The sequence below is a fragment of the Gopherus flavomarginatus genome, chromosome 14 (genome assembly GCF_025201925.1).
Source record: "Gopherus flavomarginatus isolate rGopFla2 chromosome 14, rGopFla2.mat.asm, whole genome shotgun sequence".
Lineage (NCBI taxonomy): Eukaryota > Metazoa > Chordata > Testudines > Testudinidae > Gopherus > Gopherus flavomarginatus.
Window position 1 is genome coordinate 34,766,623 of NC_066630.1, and position 24,811 is coordinate 34,791,433.

At 41.8% G+C, this 24,811-nt stretch overlaps 1 protein-coding gene across 1 annotated transcript in view; it reads left to right on the plus strand.

Moving 5' to 3' along the window:
• The window catches only part of NECAB2 (N-terminal EF-hand calcium binding protein 2), a 316,012-nt gene that overhangs the window by 228,818 nt on the left and 62,383 nt on the right, over positions 1–24,811 (plus strand). Inside the window, exon 6 of the mRNA XM_050922735.1 lies at positions 19,289–19,425. Coding sequence (XP_050778692.1) covers positions 19,289–19,425 — 137 coding nt within the window. The remainder of the gene's footprint in view (positions 1–19,288; positions 19,426–24,811) is intronic.

Below are 24,811 nucleotides of genomic sequence, written 5' to 3' on the forward strand. Positions count from 1 at the left end.
AAAGCACAATCAAGTAACCTTGTTTGGTAAATTAACACACAGGGAGATAGTTTCATCTGGGGTGCAGTTAGGTTGGTTGACTTCTGTGGAGTTTCCTGGGGATAGAAAGCAGCCCTTGGCCATTTGGTGAAATTAATTATTCTGTGATATAACCAGAGCTTAAATTCTGAGAGTTATTTCCCAGAGCCTCCCATGCTCTTCCTCCCCAACATGGTATGAAAATTCCAGGGAGAATTGAAAATATTTACCAGAGCTCTGTTGCAGACAGTGCCAGCTGAATTTAAGCCCTATATATACCATGCCATTCATGAATTATCCAATATCAAACAGGCAGGATAGTAATCTTGGAACAGGGCTCTAATCAAATATCCTCTTGCAGATGGAATTTGAATCATTCAGGTGCATCTTAAGTCTTACTCGTTCCCTAGGTGGCATTATCTCAAGCTGATTTTTAGCATCAATAAAGGAGGACATTTCAAGGAAATAACCAAAGTGGTATCTTGTTGGCCATGGGCTTGCTCATCTTGGAATCCGCATTTGATACATTAAAGTGCCTGTGAGGCTCCTGGATGCATAGGTCCTCTTTGTTCTTCCTGTGCATATGGTTACTCGCTTGGAAGCTAGACATGAAGGAGCTCACTGCAGAGCTTTAGCCTGGTCATCGTGATTTTCCAGCTGTTAAAGATCTAATAACACACAAAGCCCAACCTTATTACTGGAGGAAGAGGCAGAAAATGCAATAAGCATGGAAAGGACATCTATTTTCATGATACTTCATCTGCCAGACAGCTCCCATAAACGTGGACAGACATTCATGGGAAGTAGTATCACAAAGACACTTTTTTTTTTAATTCATGAAGATGAGCCTTCCCTATATGAGAGATGGGTTACCTCTGGCTATCTTGTTGTTAGGATCTATGTACAGTGCTCCCTGGAAAGGAAACATTTCTGCCTCCTGTCATCATCCCCTTCTCCCTTGTATGGAAGACTCATAATCTTGGGCCTCATCTGTTTGCTTTCACTGTGCTGCAATACAATAGCTGCAATTTCAGAGAATTAAGAATTTTAATATTATTAACCAAGAAGAAAATGTGTTTTTCTGGGCAGATTAACCTTGTTTTCAAATATTGCCATCTATTTTTGAAGGAGGAAGATAACTCACAGGTGAAAGATGCATAGACTCATTTTTAAGCAATAAGTTTCTGAGGCTTGACTGAACACCAGTTTCTTTATTAGCTCTGAAGATGTATCTTCCTCTACTGCCTCCCATTGAATTCCAGTTGTTTTTACTCTTCCTTCTAGTTCTTTGTAGCTACTTTAGTTTCTACAGCCTCTTCTTGGCTTTTGTGTGTTCAGTAAGTGACTTTTGCAGCTCTGGGTCAATAGTATCTGTCAGTCACACCCTGTGGACCTGAATTTCCTTTCATTAGTATCTTGTTAACTCCTTTGACTTCACCAATGATACGAAGAGGATGTATCTGTCTTTCTGGGTTCCCTTCTTCCTGTCTCCTTTTGATATTTAGTGTTTTTAAATTAGATTTTGTAAAGTGTAGGTAGTTTATATTGTATTGAGTGGCTGAGAGTTCACAAGACAAGTATATCACATATCACTTAGCATTGTAGACTGAACAACAAACCTGGCCTACCCACCTCCTCTGCAAAGTTGTCACTAGCAGTACTGAGATACTGAAAACTCAAGTGTTCAAAACTCACAAGGCTCCTAAAAATCATGATTGGCTTAAGAACCTCAACATTTGTTAGTAAATTAGGGTTCTTTTAGTTTTTCTGGTTTTTGAGCACTTAGGGTATGCCTACACATTAAAGAAAAACCTGTGACTGGCCCATGTCAGCCAACTCAGGGTGGGGCTGCGGGGCTGTTTTGTTGATGTGTAGACTTCCAGGCTTGTGCTGGAGTCTGGGCTCTAGGACCCTGTGGGGCGAGAGAGTCCCAAAGCTCAGACTCCAGCTGGAGCCCGGAAAGCTCCACAGGAATGAAACAGTCCCACAGCCCAAGCCCTGTGAACCTAAGTTGATTGGCATGAGCCAGCGTGGGTTTTTCCTTGCTGTGTAGACATACCCTCAGAGGTCACATTTTCAAGCTTTTCTGCACAGCCATGAGAGCTAGAACACTTAGAAAAATGAACGCTGAGATACTCTCATAATAACATGACTCCAGGAATTGAGGCTTTAAGGAAAACACAATTGACAATACAATAGCTAAATTTTGCTATGCTAACATCTATTAACTGAGATTTTGGGGTGAATCTGGTGTCAAAACTCTATGTAACAAAACTCTAACTTCATTCCTTTTAATCTTTCTCTTGGAACTCCTTAACATTCCACCAAATGAATGACTTTTATCAGTTTGCTAGTTATGTTGTCTAAACTGAAGTTCCTACCATGTGGAAGTGCCTCGGTACAAGGCAGTAGTCTCCCATGTAGGTTAAAAACACAGCTCCAACTTTAGCAGAGCTGTAGTGTGTTCAGAGAAATGGTTAAAGCACAATTGGACCCCGCTCTTATAGGGAGGAGCTGTCTGTTAACTGTGTCTGAGGACACCTATGTTGTATATGTGCTTCCCAGTGCAATTAGAATTAGTCTAACAGAGCATTAAGTAGATCCATTGTTTATTACATTTTATTTTGGACTGACTCCTGTTTCCATGAAATACTAAAATGCATTATTGTGAAACAGCAAAACAACACATCGAACTATAATGCTGTGCCAGTTACCAACTCCCCCCTCACCTGTATCACCCAAAACAAGACAGCCCCTCCTCTAAACAAGCCTTTACAAGGTCTTTTTAGAGAGAAAGGAATGAGGGCAGATCCTGCTGAGCTCTGAGTGTGTTTGCCTGCTGGTGTGAGAGCATGGGGCCACAAGGAGGTAGCTGTGATGGGAGAGGTCCAGCTTGGTTTTAAATCAAGTCTCTGACTGAAACTTGAGCTTCCCATCCCGTGCAACAACTAAAGCTTTCAGGTGTCTATATATAGGGGTGGGGGAATCCCTATCTTAAAAAGCACCCTGATATGCCCCGGCACCTCTAGGCTAGGCAGTTCATTGCCCTGGCACTTCTGAGCTCGCTGCATCAGTTATGAAAGTGAAAAAATTCTTTGTGCCCCAGCACCTAACAGCTTGAACCCCGGCACCTCTTTTAGCCTAACATGTTGGAGATCCTGTATTGTAAGCACTCAGTTACCAGAGGAGACAATATTTTCATTTGCTCTCCCCTAATCAAAATATATGCCTTATTCATGATCAAATCATAGTAAAGGGAGTAGGCTTTTTTTCTCTTTAACGGCATTACCAGAGTTCGGTTCATATCACATTAGCAAACTCTTTAGTCTATTAGACTGTAATATTGTTATGATACACATGTATCTTAATTTGCAAGAACGCAACAGAAGCCTCAGATATGAACCACTGCTGCCCACTTCTGAATGATGGAAGCAGCCTTTCCAATCAAGGGTGCTGCCTCCAGCCCAGGAGTGACCTGCTAAGGAGGCATCTGTTTAATGTAGTCTCTTGTGACTGTTGCTTTGGTTTGAGAGCAATGCCTGGTGCTCCACATTCTTCAGTGTTTGCTGACGTGATCATGTTGTAGAGGAGATAATTAATACGATACATTAAATGGTGGTTTTCTCCAGCTTCACCATCAAAGATTATCACATGAAGAAATGCACACTTCCCCCAAAGTATTGCAGTGGTGAAAGATGACTGTGGACCAGCCAAGTAGATGTACAAAGCTCTAGCGTACAGGGGTCTAAAGCTCAAATATGAACTGACAGAGGCAGGGGAACTAGAGATCAATGTGCTCTCCCTCTGGGTGGCTGGGGGAGGACCTTTGTATCATTCTGTTAAAATAAGAGCCGGGTGAAAAATTTCAGAGTTCTTTTTGATGGGAAAAATAGAGGCAGATGTTTTTTGCAAAACTCATTGGAAATCTTTGTCCCCTGTTTAGACCAGCTGTGCATAAAATTCTCCTGGCAGAGGCAAGAACAGTGTACATGGCAATAAAAGGCAGAGTTCTGAAATTCAGCTGTGCTCTGCTACTCCATAGTTAAGGTTGCGACTGAGTTTCTACCTACTTCACTCAACAAAGCCATTAATACCTCATGGAAACTTTAAATGAGATGGATTTCCAGAACACTCTCCCTGTTATGTACTAAATCCAGTGATCACCATTAAAAATGTGAGCCTTTGCCAATCTCTGGTTCCCGAGATGCTTATGCTTGGAATAGGCAATAACTGCGTGGAAGGATGGCATTTGTCAGAACATATCTGCATATGGATGATGGAGATTTTTACCAGAGTTTGGCCTTTGCTCATTGTTCAACCAGTTTTGAACATGTGGCCTTTGCCATGAACAGAGGTTTTCCTTCTGAAGGGATTTCTGCCCTTTCCCCAACAATGTCTCTGATTCATGTTGTTCTCTTAACTGGCTTCTTCCTGAATCCCTGCTTTGGGAAGATAGCGCTGCTTCTCTGAAGCAAGGGGAGATAACTGTAGATTAGTAAGAACCTGGGAATTCCTATCACTTCACATGTTCAGCTGTGCTTCTCCTTTCCACCACGACCAAACTGTCAGTTCTTAACAGATGCTAATAGCATAATGAAAGGAGGGAGGGAGAAGGTCCCCACTCTCTGCCATGTCTACAATATAAAATAGGGAAATTACATTTCAGATTTGGTCCCTTTACTGGTTCCGGGCATGTCTACTGAACTTTTCAGCTGTGCTATTTAGCAGATAAAAGGATGAAGAGAGGTTTGTGGCAGCATTTGTGAAAACATTGATCCCTGCTTAACACAAGGAAAATAATGGCTCGTGTCTGCATCGTGATGTGGTTTAGAAGAAACTTTCTCGGGAGTCAGGAGGGTTTGAGGAACTTTATGACCTTGTAGACGGAACCTTGCTGAGAGGTTTTCTTTGATAATTTTGGGCACCATCCCACCAACACAGCCCCCAAGCTCTAGAGCAGAACACTTCCACAGTGCATCTTAAAAAACTGTGCATCTCAATCCTTTCTCAGAGATTACCCTTCTCCTGCCACCTCCTAATCCATTTAACAGAAGATCTTAAACTTCACTTCACACTCAGAATGCTTGTGGGGCAGGCAAGCACTGCTAGACCCTCCTCCAGGGGGTGCATTGAGAAATGCAGCGTCTAAGGGTCTATCACAGAGTCAAGAATTGAGCTCAAGAGTCCTGTCTACCTCAGTCCCCTCACCCCTTTTTTTAACCACTAAATCAGACTGGCTCATTTTATTGTTCCTTTTCTGAGCTCCTAAGGTGTTTCTCTGCCTGCCTGCAACAAACTGCTGTTGAATTTGACAAGTTGCTCCTGCCCCTGGAAAATGGGCCTATTTTTGGAAACAAATGGCAAATTTAAAAGCGGTTTGCTCTGTATTTTTTTCATCCAGGATGACATCTTCATCATGTCTAAGTGGTTGTTTTCCTTTACAAGAGCCCTTGTTATTTCACTATGTATGCAGCAGTTCATTATGTAGCTGTCAGTGGCACTCTGGTATGTTAACCCGCTGTCACCAATTTGTAACCCCTCTCTCTGTTAGATTTAGGATTTTCTGGTAGAGCACACATGTTTCCCTTGTTAATCAACACAAATATCCACACGGAGTTCAACACCATTAGCTTGAAGTTTAATAGATGGAAAAGAGCTGGGAGTGAAACTCTGTTAAAGTTACCAACTTCTCGGTCAGGATTTTTAACCTTGGATTTCACCAGGTCTTGAACAGAATTCAGACTCGCCTGACTGATGCACATTGAGTCCACAATTCTAGGCTCTTAGTCTTAGGAAAGGATCAACTCTGAATTCTCTGCCATCAAAGCAGGATACAACACAGCCTATGCTGTTATGACTTCTAACGTAGGAATTTCCTCAGTCACCTTTCCAGTTTGTCTACCTGCAATCACCATCCCTGGCTAATGCATCTCCTGTCATTCCCTAATCTTAGATGTGCACTGCCCTCTGAAGAGCTATTCGCCTGAAGTCTCTGAATGGCTGCTGAGCAGCTTTCTTTAAAGTTTGTTCTGTTTTACACCCTCAGTTGCCAGCTGTACCTCAGACTGCCTCTGTGTGGTTGGGTATATCAGGGAGCTGGATAGTCTCTCAGTGTATCTGTACAATGGGAATAATACATCCTTTCACTCTCTGCCCCCTTTGTCCAGCTTGCTTGTGTGTTTAAATTGTAAATTATGTGGGGGCAGGGATTGTTTCACACTGTATCCATACAGCATCTAGCACAACTGGGCCTGGATCACAGCTGGGGCCTCTAGGCACTATTATAATACGATCAATAATTGTTACATGTGTTTACATGGACACTACTTCTCTTTCCCTGGTGGCAATAAACCACTCTCTGATGAAGGTGGAGGTGGTACTCAAGGTCTCGATGACTTTCTAGTTGTATTTTCATCTTTGAGTAGCTGCTACCACCGGAGTTATGCTGATCTATGAAGACTCTTCTGAATTAAAGGTGCAAAGTCCTGTGAATTTTCATGGTCTTTTCTGTAGGTTCTGAGCTTGATGCTGGATGAGATTTGATTAATTTTGATAAAGAGGAGAGGCTTGAAAAAGCTCATTTATGGAGAAGGTGGCTATGAATAAGATGTGACATTTTTTTCATCAGATAATTTTTTTTTTAAAAGCTCAGTAACCAGATATAAATAATGGGTGGCTTGAGGGGGTTGTTTGGATATTATATTTTATTATGAGATGGAGTAGAAGATATTAGCTTTTCAATCAATTTCTTCATAACTTCTTTTTTTTTTTCATTAGTAGGTTTGGGATTGTTTCCTTTTTTTCTTTTCAACTGGGGTGTGGAAGATGTGAAGCCCATTCAGTTCTTCTGAAATCTCTGAACTACTTTGGTTGCCAAGGAAATAGACCCTACTTAATCTTTGTCATAAACCAAGAGAAATTTGTGTGTATGGAACGTCAATTATTTGAATTGCATGAATGTGTTTAAATAAATTGTAATGAGTGATATCTCTGGGCCTGCACTCTGTTGTCATCTCCTTTTTTAGTAACTAAAAGTAGCTAACAAAAACACAAGTCTGTATTGATCATTTGTCCCTGAATATTAAAATCTTTTTACATTGACTCAGCATATGAGGTAAGGGAAGCCTGTCTTCCTACGGTTCAGTGCTGCCCATGCTCTGCTGAAAGCTGCCAGAATTAATTCTTTCTCTCTCCCTCTTTGTATTTGCTGAGCTCTAATCATATATGAAAGAGACAGGTGGGAAAAGGTTGATAGAAAAAACAAAAAGTTTCTATGGGGCTGCTTAACTGAACTGATGAACTGTGCCTGTCAGGAAACCGGCACCAAAGGGGATGTGAAGGGATGTAAGTAACATCAAACACATAGCCCTCACATCAGCTTGTGTGTGGCTCATGGCTGCTTGCAAGATATGTGCATGTGAGATATATGGTCTGCTAGCCAGGATTCACGTGGTGTTTGGAAAATCCTGTGCACCTCATGCAGCACCCCAACCAATAGAAGCTTTAAAAAGATACATATAGACAACACACCTCAAAAGCTTCCTCATTCATCCCTTGTGACTTTCCCAGTTCAATGTTGAGCTTAGTAGGAGTAAGAATAGTTGGATAAGGACAGGTGCCTATCCAGTCAACCATATTGTCCAGCTTAAGGTCCACTTTAGCCCACTCCGCTCACTGGACTTCCCGTCTGTAATACTTCCCTTGTGCTTGTGGTCAACTGCAATGTGAGGTACAGCAGCTGAAATCTGTACCTAGCAATAGAGGAGAACTGCTGGTTATTGAAAGCAGAAGACCTTGATTGAGCACAATAAATGTGAGCCTCATGCTGCTTGCATAATGTGACTCTTAAGAGATGTGGCAGGTATCCTGTGAAGAAATGAATGGAGATATGTTGGGCTTGTCCTTGGTCCTTTAATGAGAATCTAACCAATGAATGCTAAGGCTGATCATGGACTCATTCAATACACTCTAGATGGATAGTATATATGTTCGTAGATTGGATTGTTTCGAACAACTACTATTGAGGATTAAAATCCGCCTCCTTAGTAGTATCAGAGGGGTAGCCATGTTAGTCTGGATCTGTAAAAGCAGCAAAGAGTCCTGTGGCACCTTATAGACTAACAGACGTATTGGAGCATGAGCTTTTGTGGGTGAATACCCACTTCATCAGATGCATGTAGTGGAAATTTCCAGAGGCAAGTATAAATATTTCCACTACATGCATCCGATGAAGTGGGTATTCACCCATACTCCAATACGTCTGTTAGTCTATAAGGTGCCACAGGACTCTTTGCTGCTGCTTAGTAGTGTTTGGTTTAAATTGCCATTGTTGCACATGCATAGCCTCAGCTAGAGATGGGTCTGAAATGAACACCCTCAGATGTTGGAAAAGTTCAGATCAGGATCTGAACTTTGTGCCCTAGGCCTATCTCTGCACAAAGCCAACAAAATATACATCTTTTCTGACATCCACATTTTGAAAATGACGTCTACACCATGTCTACTACATTGGGGCCCGATTGGCACAGTTTAATATAGAGACCAATACTGCCAGAGGCTGAACATTCTCTGCACATTCTGAGCACCGTTGACCCCCAGTAATGTCAGTGGCATTTGAAGATGCTCAGCACCATGAAGAACTGAGCTCCTAATGGCAGGACAATGGAAAAAGTTGAGAAGAACAAACTAAAGATCCGTTGGGTGGTGAACTGAAGCCATCTCTGGAACCCTGCAAACTGCTGATGTGTAAATAGGAGCTCCTGTCTTTTTCTCAAGCCTTGGAGAGTGATATGGTGATGGAAGGCAGAGCTCACTGAGATGGACACTAATTTTTAGCCTGTTCTTGCATTGACAGAAATAGTGCAAAGGCACTAAGGTCCTATTAAACTCAAGTATTGGGGTAGCCGTGTTAGACTGTATCCACAAAAACAACTCCTTCTTGTTGTTTTTGTCCCATTAAACTGTTAGTCAGCCCAAATCTCTTTGTATGTTTGTCTGCAGGGATTACAGTATTCAACTAACCCTGTGTATCTTGTGGGCACTTGAGTGTTCTGCTTCCATTCACACAAGGCTTTTTAACACGTGGGACATTATTGCCTTCTCTGTACTAGTGTATTATTGATCCGCTTCTTTGACTCAATTGTGTGAAGCAATTTAAGTCTTGTTACTAGACGGTGAAGGAGTAATGAGGGCAGATGAGTATCTTTCTGGCAATGCTGTTTTTAGTTTATTAATAGTATTGGGTGAAACTTACCTAGATGCATGGAAAAGCCCCCGTAAGGACCTCTACATCATTCAAGGCCCTTTGTGGGGGACTGTGGAGATGACAGTGGGTTATCTGGCCATACAGGGGAGCCTCTGTACCTCCATGCACAGCACTACAAGGTACTGTACAGCACAGTTAGCTGTGGGTTTCAAATACTTTACCCTATTAATGTTTCAAATGATCTTCCAGATTACCTTTTGCCATTTTCTTCTGTAGTGCCAAACAACATTCTTGGTATTGATTCCATTATGGCTGAGTATTCTGAAGACAGTACACTAGACAGTGACCTGTTATGATGTCTATAATCAAGCACTGCTAAAATATTGCTAACACTAGCTAGAAAACACGAAGATCAGGAAGATTCTTAAAAGCAATTTATCCTGTCTTTTTTGTGTGGTCTCCTTATCACTGAGATTTACAAGTATCTGCCAAATGGCACTGCACAAGGAGTGCATAACCCACATCATATCTAATTTTTTAAAACTTTAGGCACACAAATACACAATCGTTTTGCCTGAATAACTAGTTATGCATAGGTACATGCATTTTTGCACCAAATGCATGCTATTTGGGCATACAATTTTCATATGCAATTGTGTTAACAATACATGCAAAATAAATGCAAGATTATTGCACTGATTCATTGATGTCAATGGAATTATACCAGATTAAAACTGATGTAAGGGAGAGGGGAATCAGGCCCCATGGTTATTTGTAACCTAAACATTTTGCATATCTGACCCTAAATATACAGCTCTTTGGCACAGCCCCCCTGCAAGGTCTAAAGTCATATTGGTGATTTGGCAGGAAATGGGAAAACTGTCCAGTGCTTTAAACAGAAGCATATTTCCTGAAATGCAGGGGATATTGTGGTTTGAAGATCTTATAAATCTCTGTCCTCAGTGTGGGAAAAGCATCTTGTTCATTTAGGGATGGATTCTACTACATTCAAGTCAATGGACAAGCTCTCTTTAACGGTGCAAGATCAAGCCTTTTTAACAGCAGAATAACTTACCTTAAAGGAGCAAAGAATCCTGTGGCACCTTATAGACTAACAGTCTATAAGGTGCCACAGGATTCTTTGCTGCTTTTACAGATCCAGACTAACACGGCTACCCCTCTGATACTTACCTTAAAGGGTTCATGCTCCTGTTTGTCTGAGAACAATCCAACTCTTATTGAAAGCACAGAGTTAGAATTTTTCTTGAACCAAAGAGCAATGGAATGTTTTATATTTTTGCTAGAGTGTCTGCTTTATATTTTCAGAGACTACCTTTAAAAGTCAAGCTTTTTCTGTCCTATTTCTAATCTGAGAATAACTGGGGTGCTTCCTTATGCAGAGAAAAATTCTAGTTTTAGTGGGTATCTCTGTCAAGAAATGCAGGAAATAATTCTCAGGAAAGCCTGTTTCCCCAGATAGGATGCTATTTGTCATTGATTGATGATCTCTTATCTCAAAGCACCTTTATTTTCAAATAAGACGAACATCCTTTCATGGTTGAATCTGGGGAAGTTAGAACCACAGACAGAGTGGGCTTTGTTGAAGGAACAATGGGGTAGAATCATTGCTGGTCTCAAATATTTATCAGCTCTAGGAAACTTCTCTGGGGGAGATGAGATGGCTGCCTTGGCAAATGTTTCAGTTTCTTTGTTTCACCAAGCTGAAGGACCCCAAATCTTGCCCAGCATTTGGTATGTTTTAATTAGCCTGATTCCAGCCAGGCAGCTGGCATATTTTAATGACTTGCTGTATAAAGAGTGTTTGTGACCGAGCCAATATGTGCAGAACAGAAGAGGGCTCCCTCTGTAAATATTCAGAGCTTCTTTGATAAGCCACTCTCGTCTCTTTGCAAGTTTCTTAAGGCAGCAGCCTTGAAGTTTTCCACTGTGATCCTCCCTCTCTTTAAACTTTGTGGAAATTCACAGTCCACATGGAAAAAATAGGGGGCGAGGATTGTTATCTATTTGGATTGTGTTTAACACATTGTGGGCACTAGTCAGCATAATACACAGTAGCAGTGGGGAGGTGCTAAGCACGTTATATCAAATCTTTCACTAGTTATTGAATTCCCATGGCAAGACAGTGTACTATTTTTTAATGCAGTAACACCTAATGAATACATCCAGCCCAAGTGCCAGGTTACAAACACTCATGCAGTTCTCATCTCATTCTGCCTAGTTTCCCACCTTTGCTTTTGTTTTGTAAAGTCAATACGTGCCTGGGGAAATAGCTGACAGCATCTGGAAATGACACATTCAATTACATCAACCAACTCCTTCAAATTGATAGCAAACCAGTGACATCTGAAAAGCCCTACATAATGTCACAAAACCCATGGTGTCTTCATGCTTTCATTTCTCTGTGAAAAACCATTCCATGCCTTATCTGTTGTGAGCGTGAGATGTGCCAATGAACTCCAATTTAGTCCATGCAGTTGCATTGAAATTATTGTAATGAGTCTTTCCCGCATGGATTAAACGGGTTTTGACATGTAGTATCTCATTAAATCAATGTTAATTGTGTTAATTCCATTTTACTCTAAAAACAAGTTGAGTGTGTCAGTTTTACCCATTGCAATAAAGCAGGAAGAGGTGGAAATTGTGTTTACGAGCAGTGTGTTAGACTCATACATTTCAATGGGTAAAGAAAAATGACTGTTTTCAAAGAGTTTGTCTTTTCATTGTAAATGCAGTGATTAAAAAAAGCTTGGTATTTCTGTAGTGTTTTCATCCAAGGATCTAAACAATTATATCTTGCAACACCCTTTTGGGGTAGGTTGTTAGTGTTATCATGATCAATTTCACGAGTAGGGAACTGAAATAATTTACCCAACATTATATAGCAAATCACTGGAAAAGCTAGGAGCAGATGCCAGGAGTCCTGAGTTTCATTTCTCCCTTTGCTCTAACCACTGAACTAGTACTGATACTACATAAGGTACCAAACATGAGTTCTGGAAGGACTAAGTAGATATTTCCTTAGTGCTTTTACATATTTTTTTTAAAGAGTGAGGCCATCACAATATTTCTGGGCATTTTCTCTCTTCTCACATTCATCATGGTGGCATTTAAATATCTTTCCAAATAATGCAAAATGTAATGCTGCAAAAACAGACATTCCCTAAAGAACCAGAATACAAACATAACCCTAACTACTTCAGAGGTAGCATGGTCTAGTAGATAGCAGAACTGAACTGGAAATCAGGACCTATTGGGTCTGTTCCTGGCTCTGCCACTGACCTTCTATGTGACCTCAAGCAAGTCACTTTGCCCATTCCTTTCTCTGTTTTGTCTATTTAGATTGTAAGATTTGGGACAGGGACTGTCCTTTATTTATGTGTATGTATCACACCTAGCACAACTGGGGCCCTGATCTCAACTGGTGCCTCTGGATGCTACTGTAATACAAATAATTAATAATCAGACACAAGCCTTAACAATCTAGTGCTTGAAAACGTCAAGCGCTATGTACATAATCCAAACCCCATTCAAGACAGTGAGTCTTTCCATTGACTTGAATGGGCTTTGAATCAAACCACATATGAAAGCAATGTACTTTTAAAAATTTTCTTTCTAAAGAAACTTTTCTTAAAAAGAAAATCCCTAAGATTAGCAATGTATAAAACAGATAATGCCTCAAGGTATTTTGCTCCCAAGACTAGATTTGCTGTAATTACTGTTAATAAAGAAATGTGTTAGTACAGTGGTCCCCAACGCAGTGCGTGTGGGTGCCATGGCGCCTGCCAGGGCATTTATGTGCACCCACCCAGTGCTCAGCAGGGGAGAGAAGCCGCAGCCCAGCACCTGCCGGGGACAGACAACTCTGGGGCTGCAGACTGCAGGCACCGGTGTTCTCTGTCCCTGGCAGGCGCAGGGCTGCGGCTTCTCTCCGGCTTCTCCGAGGCTGCAGGCTGCGGGCGCCGGTGTTCTCTGTCCCTGGCAGGTGCCGGGCCATGGCTTCTCTCCAATGTGAAGCTGCAGCCCCACCCCTGCTGGGGACAGCAAACTCTGGGACTGTAGGCGCTGGTGTTCTCAGTCCCCAGCAGGCGCGGGGCCGCAGCTTAAGTCGGAGAGAAGCCAAGGCCCCGCGCCTGCTGGGGACAGAGAACTCCAGGGCTGCAGGCTTCATTCTATGTTAAAGTAAGAATAATAAATATATTTGGACCAGCAGTTCAGCAATGTTTTACTTTTTTAAAATAAATAAGATGAAAACTGTTTATGATATTTATTTTGTAAAAACTCCTTAATTTTTCTTACAGGTAGATAAAAAAGAGCAATTGCCAAATAATTTAATTAATACCTTTTATATGTGAAATTACCCTTTTTATCTTATGGATTCATATATTATGTAATAGTAAATTTGATGTTTTTTGTATTATTTAATGTACAAATACAAAATAAGCCTTGAAAAAGTGTTGGCGCCCGCCACACTCTTCTGAAAACATGGATGTGCTACTGGCTACAAAAAGGTTGGGGGCCACTGTTAGTACAACCAGTAGGAATAGCAAAACTTTTTTTTTTAAATTAACTTCATGGTGAACTGTGCATTTCTCCTCCTTTACTTGTGTAAGGTATTTGTGTGAAAACGTAATCTTGGTTCCCTAAAAATTTCATCTTCTGTTTAGTTCTCATCTAAAATCTTCCCTCCTGCAACCTGTGCTCATCCCTACAAGTGCCATGCAGGTTGCTACAACCTGAAGAGACAAAGATGCTGCTTTCCTGCAGTTAGCATTGGGAATACAAAAGACAGAACTGTGTTTAAATTTCACCTCTTTGCAAGTTTTTCATTAAAATTCAACAGCTCTTCAAAATGTTGGCTATTGCTAGTATCCACTGAAAGTATTTATTTCATGGATACCTTGAATGTCTTTCACAGGATTTCTTTAATACTGTGTTGCATACTGCACATGAAGTTCGATAACCCAGAGGTTGGCTTGCTATGATTCGTTAGTGCCAAGGCTGCATGAAAGGGGGAATGGTCTTGTAGTCAAGGTATTAGACTGGGGTTCAGGAGATGTGAGTTGAAATCTGCTTCTGCCACAGGCTTCCTGTATGACCATAGGCAAATCCTGTGGGATTGGATGTTCAAATGCTCAGCATCCCCAGTTAGGGGCAGATTTTCAGGAGAGCTCAGCTCTCATTTAGGCATCTAAATAAGGACAGGTTTTTTTGGGTGCTCAACACCCAGCACATTGTGACACGTATGACTAGATTTTCAAAAGAATTCAGTATGAATTGTGCTGAGCTCTTTTAAAAATCTGTTCACTTTCTGAAATGCGTAAACTGGGAGGTGAATTCTTCTGAAAACTTGGCTGCAATTATGGATCTCGAGACTTTCTGAAAATTCCACCCTCTGGTGGTGTTGATCTTGTCTCTTCACTCTTGATTTTAAACTCTCTGAAGTATGGACTCTTTCTTACTGTGTATAATATATATTGCAATGGAGCCTGTATCTTGGTTGGGTTCTTTAGGTGCTAATACAAATAAGAATGCCTTTTAATGGTCCCTGCAAATGCTGCATTTCACCTGTAAATTTTGTGCATTTCTGCAAAGTTGAGATCAATTTGGAGATGGGGTGGTCTGCACGTTTCATCCATTAACGAAGGCCTGGAGACAGTGTTATTTAGTCACTTTGGTTAGGATTAACATTCTGATGCTTCCAATTCACCTTAACCTTGGGAACACCTGGGATGACTCTTTTCTACGGTACATCAAATATACTGGATAGTAGTAACCAGCGTAAGAACCACGGCTGGAGGTTTGAAGATTTCCTAATGGAGAGTAGATTGAAAGGGGAGGACAGATGTCTGAGGCAACTTTACCTCAATTATAAAATGCTGCTGGTAAAACAAACATCTTGGAAGCTTGTCAAGAGCAAACATTCTTGTCACTTGGTGATGTTGGCTTTAAATACATCTTCACTCCCAGTTGGGCAACAGATAAAAGGGTGAGAAGCTTAAAGGACAGAGAGATCAGAGGAGATCAGAGGGGATCCCCAAAGGAAGGTATTCTAATGTGTTAGCAGCACCCAAGGAAATGTCTGTAGTTTTATTTCAAGTTGGATGACATTTAGAAGTTATTCAAGGCTTCCAAATCTCAGAACCTAAAATTCTCAGAGGGTTGGGGTGGCTAACTGAATCAGACCCTTAGAAATTAGGGTAGGTATCTTAGTGAGGGACATGTAGGTAGCTTTTATTTAGTAAATTTATAAATTGGTGTATTTTCTTGCACTCCTTCATAGTTACTGAATTGCTATTAATGAAGACAAGCTAGTCTGCTAAATATATTTTATATGCATTATATTGGTGCATGGTTGGGGCTAGAGCATGGGATGGGTGCTTATTGATACCTTTACAGATCGAAAAGAGAGCTAAAATTTTTCATAGTCACTTGGGGGATCTGACTGTTTCCATTTACTTAAATGGGAATTGATCATCCAGTCATTTTGGCCTTTCTGAAAATCACACCATAAATCGATGGTACCGGTATCTTAGTGCACAGAACTTTTTCTTAGGAGATCTGGGCTCAAAGCCCACTGGGAGCAGATAGTGAAAGAGTGTGTGTGGGGGGTGCATATTAGTCTTATCCGAGTCATTGGTGAACATCACCTAACCACCTGCCAGTCTGGTGGCATTTGTAGTCTCTGCTGAAGTAGAACCCAGCCCTGGGACAAGATCAGATGAGAGATTGTCTTTTGTCCCGTTTCAGCAATGGAGGTGGGAGGGCTGGAGCTGGTGACTGTTCCACATCTTCATTTAGAGATGAGAAAAGGCATAGCTCTCTCTGCCAAGAGCCCACATCTCTGGAATGCTCTTCCCTTTCATCTGTGCTGAAGTCCTCCTTGTGACGAATGATCACATGGATGATCTTCCACCCCTCTGCATCGCCTTGTGTCAGGCTCTCGAAGGAGGTCAGGAGAGGACTCTAAAAGGCAGGGCATTCTAGGCTGTGGGATCTGGCTCTGGTACTGCTACCCAGACAGCTGGCTATCCCACTGTAAAATCCAAGTGGAGGCAAGCCACTGGAGCTCTATTGTGAGGTTCACGAGGCAAGGTCAACTTCCAGCCGGTGAGTATAGACCTTACCTAGTCTCAGTTATCCCACTGTGCGCGTGCGCGCGCACAAACACACTCTTTTTGCCAAGAAGATAGCCTTAGCTACCACACAGTAGGCACATTAGGATATGTGCTGGAGAAAAAGCTGATCGATAGACTGGAGGCAGTCCTATAATATGGTTATGGGGCATATGTAATGATCTAAGATTACCCACAGTCAGGATGACAGTGAAGGGGATACCAAGAATACTGCGTGGTTTAAAAGTGTCTAGTTTCCAAACTGCACTAATGTAAACTGTCCAGTTTTATAAGTGACTGTAGGGCAGGTGAAGGTGCTGACCTGACAGCCACACTGACGATAGCCTCTCTTTGTCCCCCTGACAGAGCACTGTCAGGAGCAGAGTATTCTCAGCTTCCCCATCCTGCCCTGATGGTATGCATCTTCTCGAGCGCCTGGCTACCTCTGTAGATGGGCGGAGAATTCAATCTCATGTCCACGTACATTTAGTTCTTGATTCTTCGGCTGAGACTGGATGCCACTTGTGGTGGTGTGTTTTTATGATTAGGGGACTAAAGTGAAACCACCAAACAGCCTTCACATTGGTTTGATTTCAGACCAACAGCCTCACAGCCCAGAACTCCATAGCCTTTCAAGTGTCCCCTGAACCATCCAGTTGAATCAGGTATTTAAATACCTACCACTTGACCTGGTGGAGATTATTTTTATTGCCGAACATGTTCTCATCCAGTCTGTCCCAGTGTTGTTGAACTCTAATGCTGTGCTTGTGTTTCAAATTATCTTAACAAGTCAATAACATTACCCAGAAATGCCAATGTCTTAAAATAAAAATCTCAATAAAAAATGACATTTAAGCCCTGGAAAGTAATTACTTTCAAAGTGCAGTCGATTTTGAAATTAATGAATCATAAAACTCCTCGCTAAGCTTAGTCGTCCTTCAACTCTTCACTTCAAAAATACAAATTCTTTTAAAGAAGAGTAAAAATGCAAGTGCCTGATCTTTTTTTTGTTTTTGGAAATGCCAGGCTGTCATCCTCAGGGAGCTGAGAAATCAATGGGTCATGTAGAAAAAGATCAGAAACTAGATCATGTCTGAGTGGTCCAGATTTTCAGAAATGCTCCCACACAATTGCAAGCCTAATGATTTTCATGCAAATGGAATGTTTTTGGCATTCACAAATAGTCATTTGTGTCCAACTGGTGATTTATGCATTCAGATAAACAAGTTTGCTGTGCAATTACCTTAGCGCTACGTGTACATTAGAGACTCATTTTGGGATACTTATTTCACAGTCACTTGTAAAAACGTGCCTCCTATATTTTGTTTCTAATGTGCCTGTGACGGGTTGGATCACAGAAACCCCCTTGGGAACTGCCAACTGATGTGCCAAGACTACTTCTGCCCCTGCTTTCCCTGCCAGCTTGGGACTCCAGCACCCTGGCTTGTTCAGCCAGACATGTCAGTCTGCTCCAACACAGACCCAGGGTCTGAACCATGTGCCCCAAAGCTGCAGACTTAGCTGAAAGCAGGTTACAGAAGTGTTCCTGTCTTTAACACTCAGATGCCCAACTCTCAATGGTGTCCAAACCCCAAATAAAACCGTTTTACCCTGTATAAAGGTTATACAAGGTAAACTCATCAATTGTTCGCCCTCTATAACACTGATAGAGAGGAATGGACAGCTGTTCTTCCCCCCTCCACTCCCCCGGTATTAATACATACTCTGGGTTAATTAATAAGTAAAAAGTGATTTTATTAAATACAGAAAGTAGGATTTAAGTGGTTCCAAGTAGTAAAAAACAGAACAAAGTGAATTACCAGTAAAATAAAATCAAACACTCAAGTCTAAGCCTAGTACAATAATAAAACTGAATACAGATAAAATCTCACCCTCAGAGATGTTTGGATAAGTTTCTTTCACAGACTGGACACCTTCCTAGTCTGGGCACAATCCTTTCCCCTGGTACAGCCCTTGTTCCAGCTCAGGTGATAGCTAGGGGATTTCTGATGGCTCCTCCCTCTGTTCTGTTCCACCCACTTATATATCTTTTGCATAAGGCGGGAAGCCTTTGTCCCTCTCTGGGTTCCCACCCCCTCCTCAATGGAAAAGCACCAGGTTAAAGATGGATTCCAGTTCAGGTGACGCGATCACATGTCACTGTAAGACTTCATTACCCACTTGCCAGCACACACACATACAGGAAGACTTACAAGTAAAACAAAGCCATCTGCAGTCAATTGTCCTGGTTAATGGGAGCCATCAAGATTCCAAACCACCATTAATGGCCCACACTTAGCATAATTACAATAGGCCCTAAGAGTTATATTTCATATTTCTAGTTTCAGTTACAAGAGTGATACATTTATACAAATAGAATTACCACACTCATAATCCTGTCATGAAGCTTCCATTGAACCTTTCTTATAGCAAAATATTTCACTGGGAACTCTCCTTTCGTGGTATTACATTTGGGCCTGCCCTCAGCATTCACAGGGATGAATTTTCTGCAAGCCAGCATCACACCTTGAGATGCACAAAGTGAGCTCTATCTAGAAATTGCCATAACCAGAGTCTGAGATGAGAGGGCCACAGTGTAATTATGTGGACTCTTGTGTGAGCATTTGCCCCATCACTTAGATGGAAACTGCTGAGACTGATCATACATTCCATTTATGTCCAGTGGGAGAAGGCGGCCTAGAGAACGGAGAATAGGGTGACCAGATAACAAGTGTAAAAAATCAGAACAGAAGGTGAGGTGTAATATGTGACTATAAGACAAAGCTGCGAATATCGGAACTGTTCCTATAACATTGGGAAATCTGGTCACTCTAGGTGAAGGGAGCAGGATTCCTGGTGGCCAGTTTCTACGGATGCTTTTTTCCCCAAGTTGTTGGCACTTTGCCACAGAACTCTGCGCCTTTCTTTTCAGGTGTACGAAAGAGGGAGCAACGTGGACCAGTTTGTGACCCGTTTCCTACTGAAGGAGACCGCCAACCAGATCCAGTCTCTGCTGAGCTCTGTGGAGAGTGCTGTTGATGCCATTGATGAGCAAACCAGTCAGATCAGGTTGGTAATATCTTCTTGTCTTCTGCATTCTGCACCCTACTGCTGCTCTAACAGACTAATCTGTTTTATTTGTTAACCAGCCTTTTTTACTACCATGGTGCTGCTGGGGAATGTTTATGTATTCTGTGTCTTGAACTGGTGTAGCCATCTTTCTTAAACACTGTTTATTTCATAGTGTATTATGGAACAAACAGACAAGTGAAACTACAAGCTCAAACTAGAAGTAGGAAACAAAGTTTTAATTTTGATAAATTGGAAATATGCTTCAAAGAGTGAAAATTGTGACGTTCGGCCCTATGCAGAGGGCCAGCACCAGGAGGCCAGACACCATTTCAGACCTCAGGGCGATCCTTCCCAGTGTGCTAGGGAGACCAGCACGTCTTCCTCTCCATAGCTGACTGGTGCTCTGGGCATGTTCTCACCGTCTCACTCCATCTCTTTGTGTCTCAGTATGAGAGACAGGTCCTGAGCTTAGGAAAGCAAGGAGATTGCAGTGGATAGGTCCCTGTACTGTGGGGAAGAATGAAGGAAGAGGGGTCTGTGATCCCTCCACACCCACACAAGCGCCTGCCAAATTCTGGCCCTTGGGAGTGCATGCAAGCACTGAGCTGTGCAAGATAGCTTGTTTTGATGTTGCTGGATTGTGCACATTGGGTTGGAAACTTAGAGCTACTGCTGAGGACTGCACTGCAGGCATTAATCTTCCATAAGAAAAGAAATAGCATTGAAGCAGGTGCTAGCACAGAAATAAATGGCACTTGCAAATAAATGTAATAAAAATGCAGGTCATGTCTGAGACCTCATCTACCTTGACAGCATCCCTTGCAGTCTGTTTATAAATAAGTAATGATTTTTAAAAAGATCTCAGGAGCGGCATGTTGCTGAACCCAACACTCTTGGTAACTTTACTCTTTGCGAGGAGGCATCAGGAAATAAATCAGAGGGCAGACGGCCATATGACCAATAGATAGTTGATGAAGCAGGCAAACAAAAGTGCTTTCACTCAAAGCTTCTACTTTATTTAGTCTCCAGCACTTACACATGTCCAGCACAGGCTAGTAGAGCACCCCAAATCACCCCCAGATTCATATTTACCCAGGGTCTTGAGGAGGTCTTGAGTGGATAACCATAGACTTCCAGTGGCCAGCCTTCTGTTTGCAGGGAAACTTGAGAGGTGTCCAAGTGTTCAAACGTCCACCAAGCTCAGATTTCTTCTTCTCTTTATATCTAATTTGTTAGTATTACATAGCTTGCTCATCAAAAAAAACTGCTGAGTAGAAGCCAAGTTCAGGATGGAGATTTCCAGCCTGTTGCTTTCCAGTGTGTCAGGCAGGGAGGTTTCCATCAGTTTAACCAGCTGTGTTTCACATAGCTTAGTTAATTATTGTCAAACTTTTCATCTTGCAAAACCACATGCTTCAGAAAAACAACCCAAGTCAGGAGGGCAGAGGGTCGTGTTTGCTCCTTGAGGTCACTCCTTCCCCCTCCCCTCCTGGTCTGTTAGTTGTGATAAGGTTTCAGAAAGGCCTCCTTTTAGCTGATTTCAGGAATAAGCATAACAACTGGTATTCCAGCTGTGGGCAATGGTTCACGCATGTTACTGGGCTTTGGGCTATCGAAAATCTGCCCCTACAGAGCTCCAAACTCAACCTCATCCTACCTTCCTCTCTGCTTTCCTGCCCCCTTGCAAATATTGAATCGTCATCTGTTTTGGAAAGTTTTGGATTTAAGACTACTTGCAACTGCTCTAAAACTTAATGAGCTGTAATTTCTGGGAGTGCTGACCTTGCTACTCTTGACTCATTCAGCATGTTTCACCAACCCTCACTTAAAAATAGAAATTTCTTCAGCCGCTCATGTGCATTGTTAGATAATCTGTGTTTCATTGCAAACTTATTTGCTTGGAGAACTGGTTTAAGCTAAATTGAAAAAAGCACTTTTTTGCCAATATAAGCTGTGTCTACACTAGGAGGGTTGGTTGGTATAGCTATACCGGAAAACTTTTTAAGTGTAGACAAGGCCTAATGCCATGGAGCCCCAGGTTACATACTTACATACTTTACCAGAATACAGGACTGGTTGGTATTTTTAGCCAGTATGTCAGCTCCAGTGCAGATATACCTTAAGTAAATCTGGATGGACTCTAGGAGCCTACGTGGGTATAACATACACTTTGAGGGTGGCAGAAGAAGGTTGCAAGTTCCACTTTCTTGGGCAGCCTCTCGGCTTTGCTTGGGCTCAGCTTGACTTCATTAGGTTCTTGTCTGAATTTTGCCTGGTAACTCTACCAGCTCAGCATTATTTATTAACTTCTAAAACTCCTACTTAATGTCTATGCTCATAGTCACCACCTCCCACCGCCAGACCAGTGAGGCTGCTTTTCGTCCCAGAAATCACAGCATGGATATTTCATACTCTTCAATTTATTTCCCTCTGCCGTGACCTCTGGTCTTCTGATGTGCTAATAAGTATGATCCAATGTAAAAATGGCAGAGGAGGCCGTTATCTGAGGTTCTATATAAGTCACGGAGTGGGGGTCTAGGAAAAGAGGTCAAGGGCATTGTACTCATGCCAGTGAGTTGGCAGCACTGATTGGTACCTATACCCTGCAAATTCTTACTCAGTTCAGCACATGGCAGGATCAGGCCATAAAAAAGTGACTCTTAAATCCTGAGCAGGAGTTTTTCATAATCTGCATAGCACAGTGTAGTGCTCTCTGTCCTGACAGTAAAAGATGGAGGACAAGAAGAATTTCAGGTTTTCCTTTTTAAAGTATAAGTAAAGACAAATATAAGAGATACCCTAAAGCACAGCCTGAAATTGAACGTAGAGAGTCCCTGAGTGTCAATGTCACGCATCTCCATGGAGTAATGAGCTTACTTACTGTAACCAAAACAGGTTGCCATAGAAACAGTATAGGGGAAATCAGAAGCTCTTTTCTCCTGATATGTATGAAAACCAGCAGGGTGAGAAGGTGTTGGTGGGGCAGATTTTTTTTTCTATCCGTTGAAGATTTATAGGACTGAGATGCTGTTTCAAATGTTATAAATGAGGCCGCTTTTAGCTCAAGTTTTAGAGCAGTGAAAACTGCCCTTTAATAAAATAGTGTTTTAAAATTCTGGCTTTATTTTCCCCATTTAATTTGTGAGCAATATTTATGCCAAAGTAAACGTATCAGTAATTAAAATTTCCAGTTGCATATACCCTCTGCCAATCATCACTCTGAACATACTACTAAATCAGTGTAAGAAACGTAAAAGCCAAAGGACATTGGGTCAGTTTAATCTCTGCTGCAGCTTCCTCTGAAATCATTTCTGTACTCCAGGGATGTATTTGTCCTTGTATTTCTTATGAATCCCTCCACACACAGACAGTTATCTCTTCATATTTGGTCACCCAGTGAAGTTTAGTCCATGAGCTGCTATCCAAATGGGTTTCTAATGCCAGGATTCTACATGTGTGAACAGATAATAAAGAGGAAATTATTCAATTGCGAAGGGCAATATTTTTCTCTTGTATGTCCATGGACCTCCACTGGCATGTAGAGAGAGCAGAGCAGGAAACCTAAGTCAAGGTGCACAATGATGTCCAGAGGGAAACATTTTGTTCTACATTTCCAATTCTTTGAGTCTCTTGGAGAAAATCAGTTAATGTTCATGGATGTTGAAAGGCTAAAATATTCCCTAGTTTACATTTCACTTCTTGACCCTTTTGGTTGCAGGACTACAGGTATACAAATGTGCATCTATCACCTGCTTTTCAGAGTACCGGCAACTCCTGTTCACTTGAATGAAAGCTACCAATCCTTAGCACCTCTGAAAATCAGGCCCAACATAAACTTATGTATATTCCCAAATTAGGGATCTGCACTGGCACATGAGAAAGAGCAGAGTAGATGGATGTGTGACCATACACAAATACGTGCTTGCCTTCTAACTGAACAATAGATTGGCACTTTAACTATAAACAACAGGTCCCATCTTTTAGTGAGTACAGGTTCTTATATTGGGAATCAGAATGTTGATGGTTTGGCAGATCAGAACGGCAACCTCCAGCAAGGTGACAAATACCTTGTGGTAAAAGAGTTTAAAGCCAATCTCACTCATTGTTGAAATGTGGGGGCATCGGCATTTCATACCTGGTTGTCTTTAATTAATAGAAGAGATGATTTATTTTTTTCCTTGTTTATGGTGTTTAATGTAAATATGCCACATGCTAGCACCAACCGAGATGAAAACTGGCTTTGTGAGGGTCAGATGTTCTCCAGCGCATTCTGTCGTCATGCTGGCAATATATCAGATGTTGCAAATTAAAACAAGAGTACCTGCTGGGTGCAGAATGCTTGAAGAAAAGCTCTTTGAAGTTTTGGAAGCAGTGCAGTTTGGGGGACACAGTCATTCAGAAACTCGTTTTCCTGTGCTTTGAGTAACAAACTTCTGGGTTAAATTTTCTGTTGTTTTTGATACTATATCCCCTTCCCCTTTTTGTGTCTTTCTCCTCTACAAGAGCCCCATTCACACCAGTATTTATTTATTTGGCATTTGCAATCCAGTCAAGCCAAGACACAGTGTTCTTATTGATGATGTTCAAGGCAGGAAGATCTCCGGGAAATTGAGTCATTTTGCAGTCCTCAACACTACATGTCATGGTTTGTGGCTGCCTACATTGAAATAGTGGACTGTCTCTAAAACGCTACCGAAATTCCACTGCAGCACAAATTCCATGTCCGGTACGAAACTGGTTTGGAAGGCTCCATTGCCTTTGCAGTAAATCAAACCCAGGTTGACATTGAGTGAGGTCTGAGACAAGATAATTATTTGTCACTTTCTCTGCGAACCATGTCCTTTACCATAAATCCCTCACCCCATAAACTTATTCACAACGGGTGACAACAGGGCAGATGACCATATGATGCATTTAGCAAGTCTTTAATTAGCAGTAGATGTGGCATATCACACAATTTTGTCATGAGCTTTGCTACACTTTCCTCTCTGTGAACACTGGGCGAAGCAATATTGCAGAGAACCAATAGCCATGGTAGAGGAATAGATTTAAGTGTGCCTAAAATGATATGCATGGTGGAATTAAGTTGTGTGTTGGTCTTCGTTGTGTGAACAAGCAAACCCACGCTGGAGTTCAGTACTCTACTGCTGAGTAACAGAGTGCCAAGGCTGAAGTGTGTAACATTTGGGTTTTGGTGCCCCATGTTGTTCTGGACAGTTTTCTAAGCAGGTTGTTGCACGTTTTGAGCTTAGTCGCTGTCTTTGTTAGGTGATCACAATATGTAAGATATCTGTCCAGTATGATCCCTAGATAAACTGGGTGTGAATCATGCTTTATTCACTGACCATTGAGAACTATGTTCAGCTTTCTGTCCGCTTGTGCG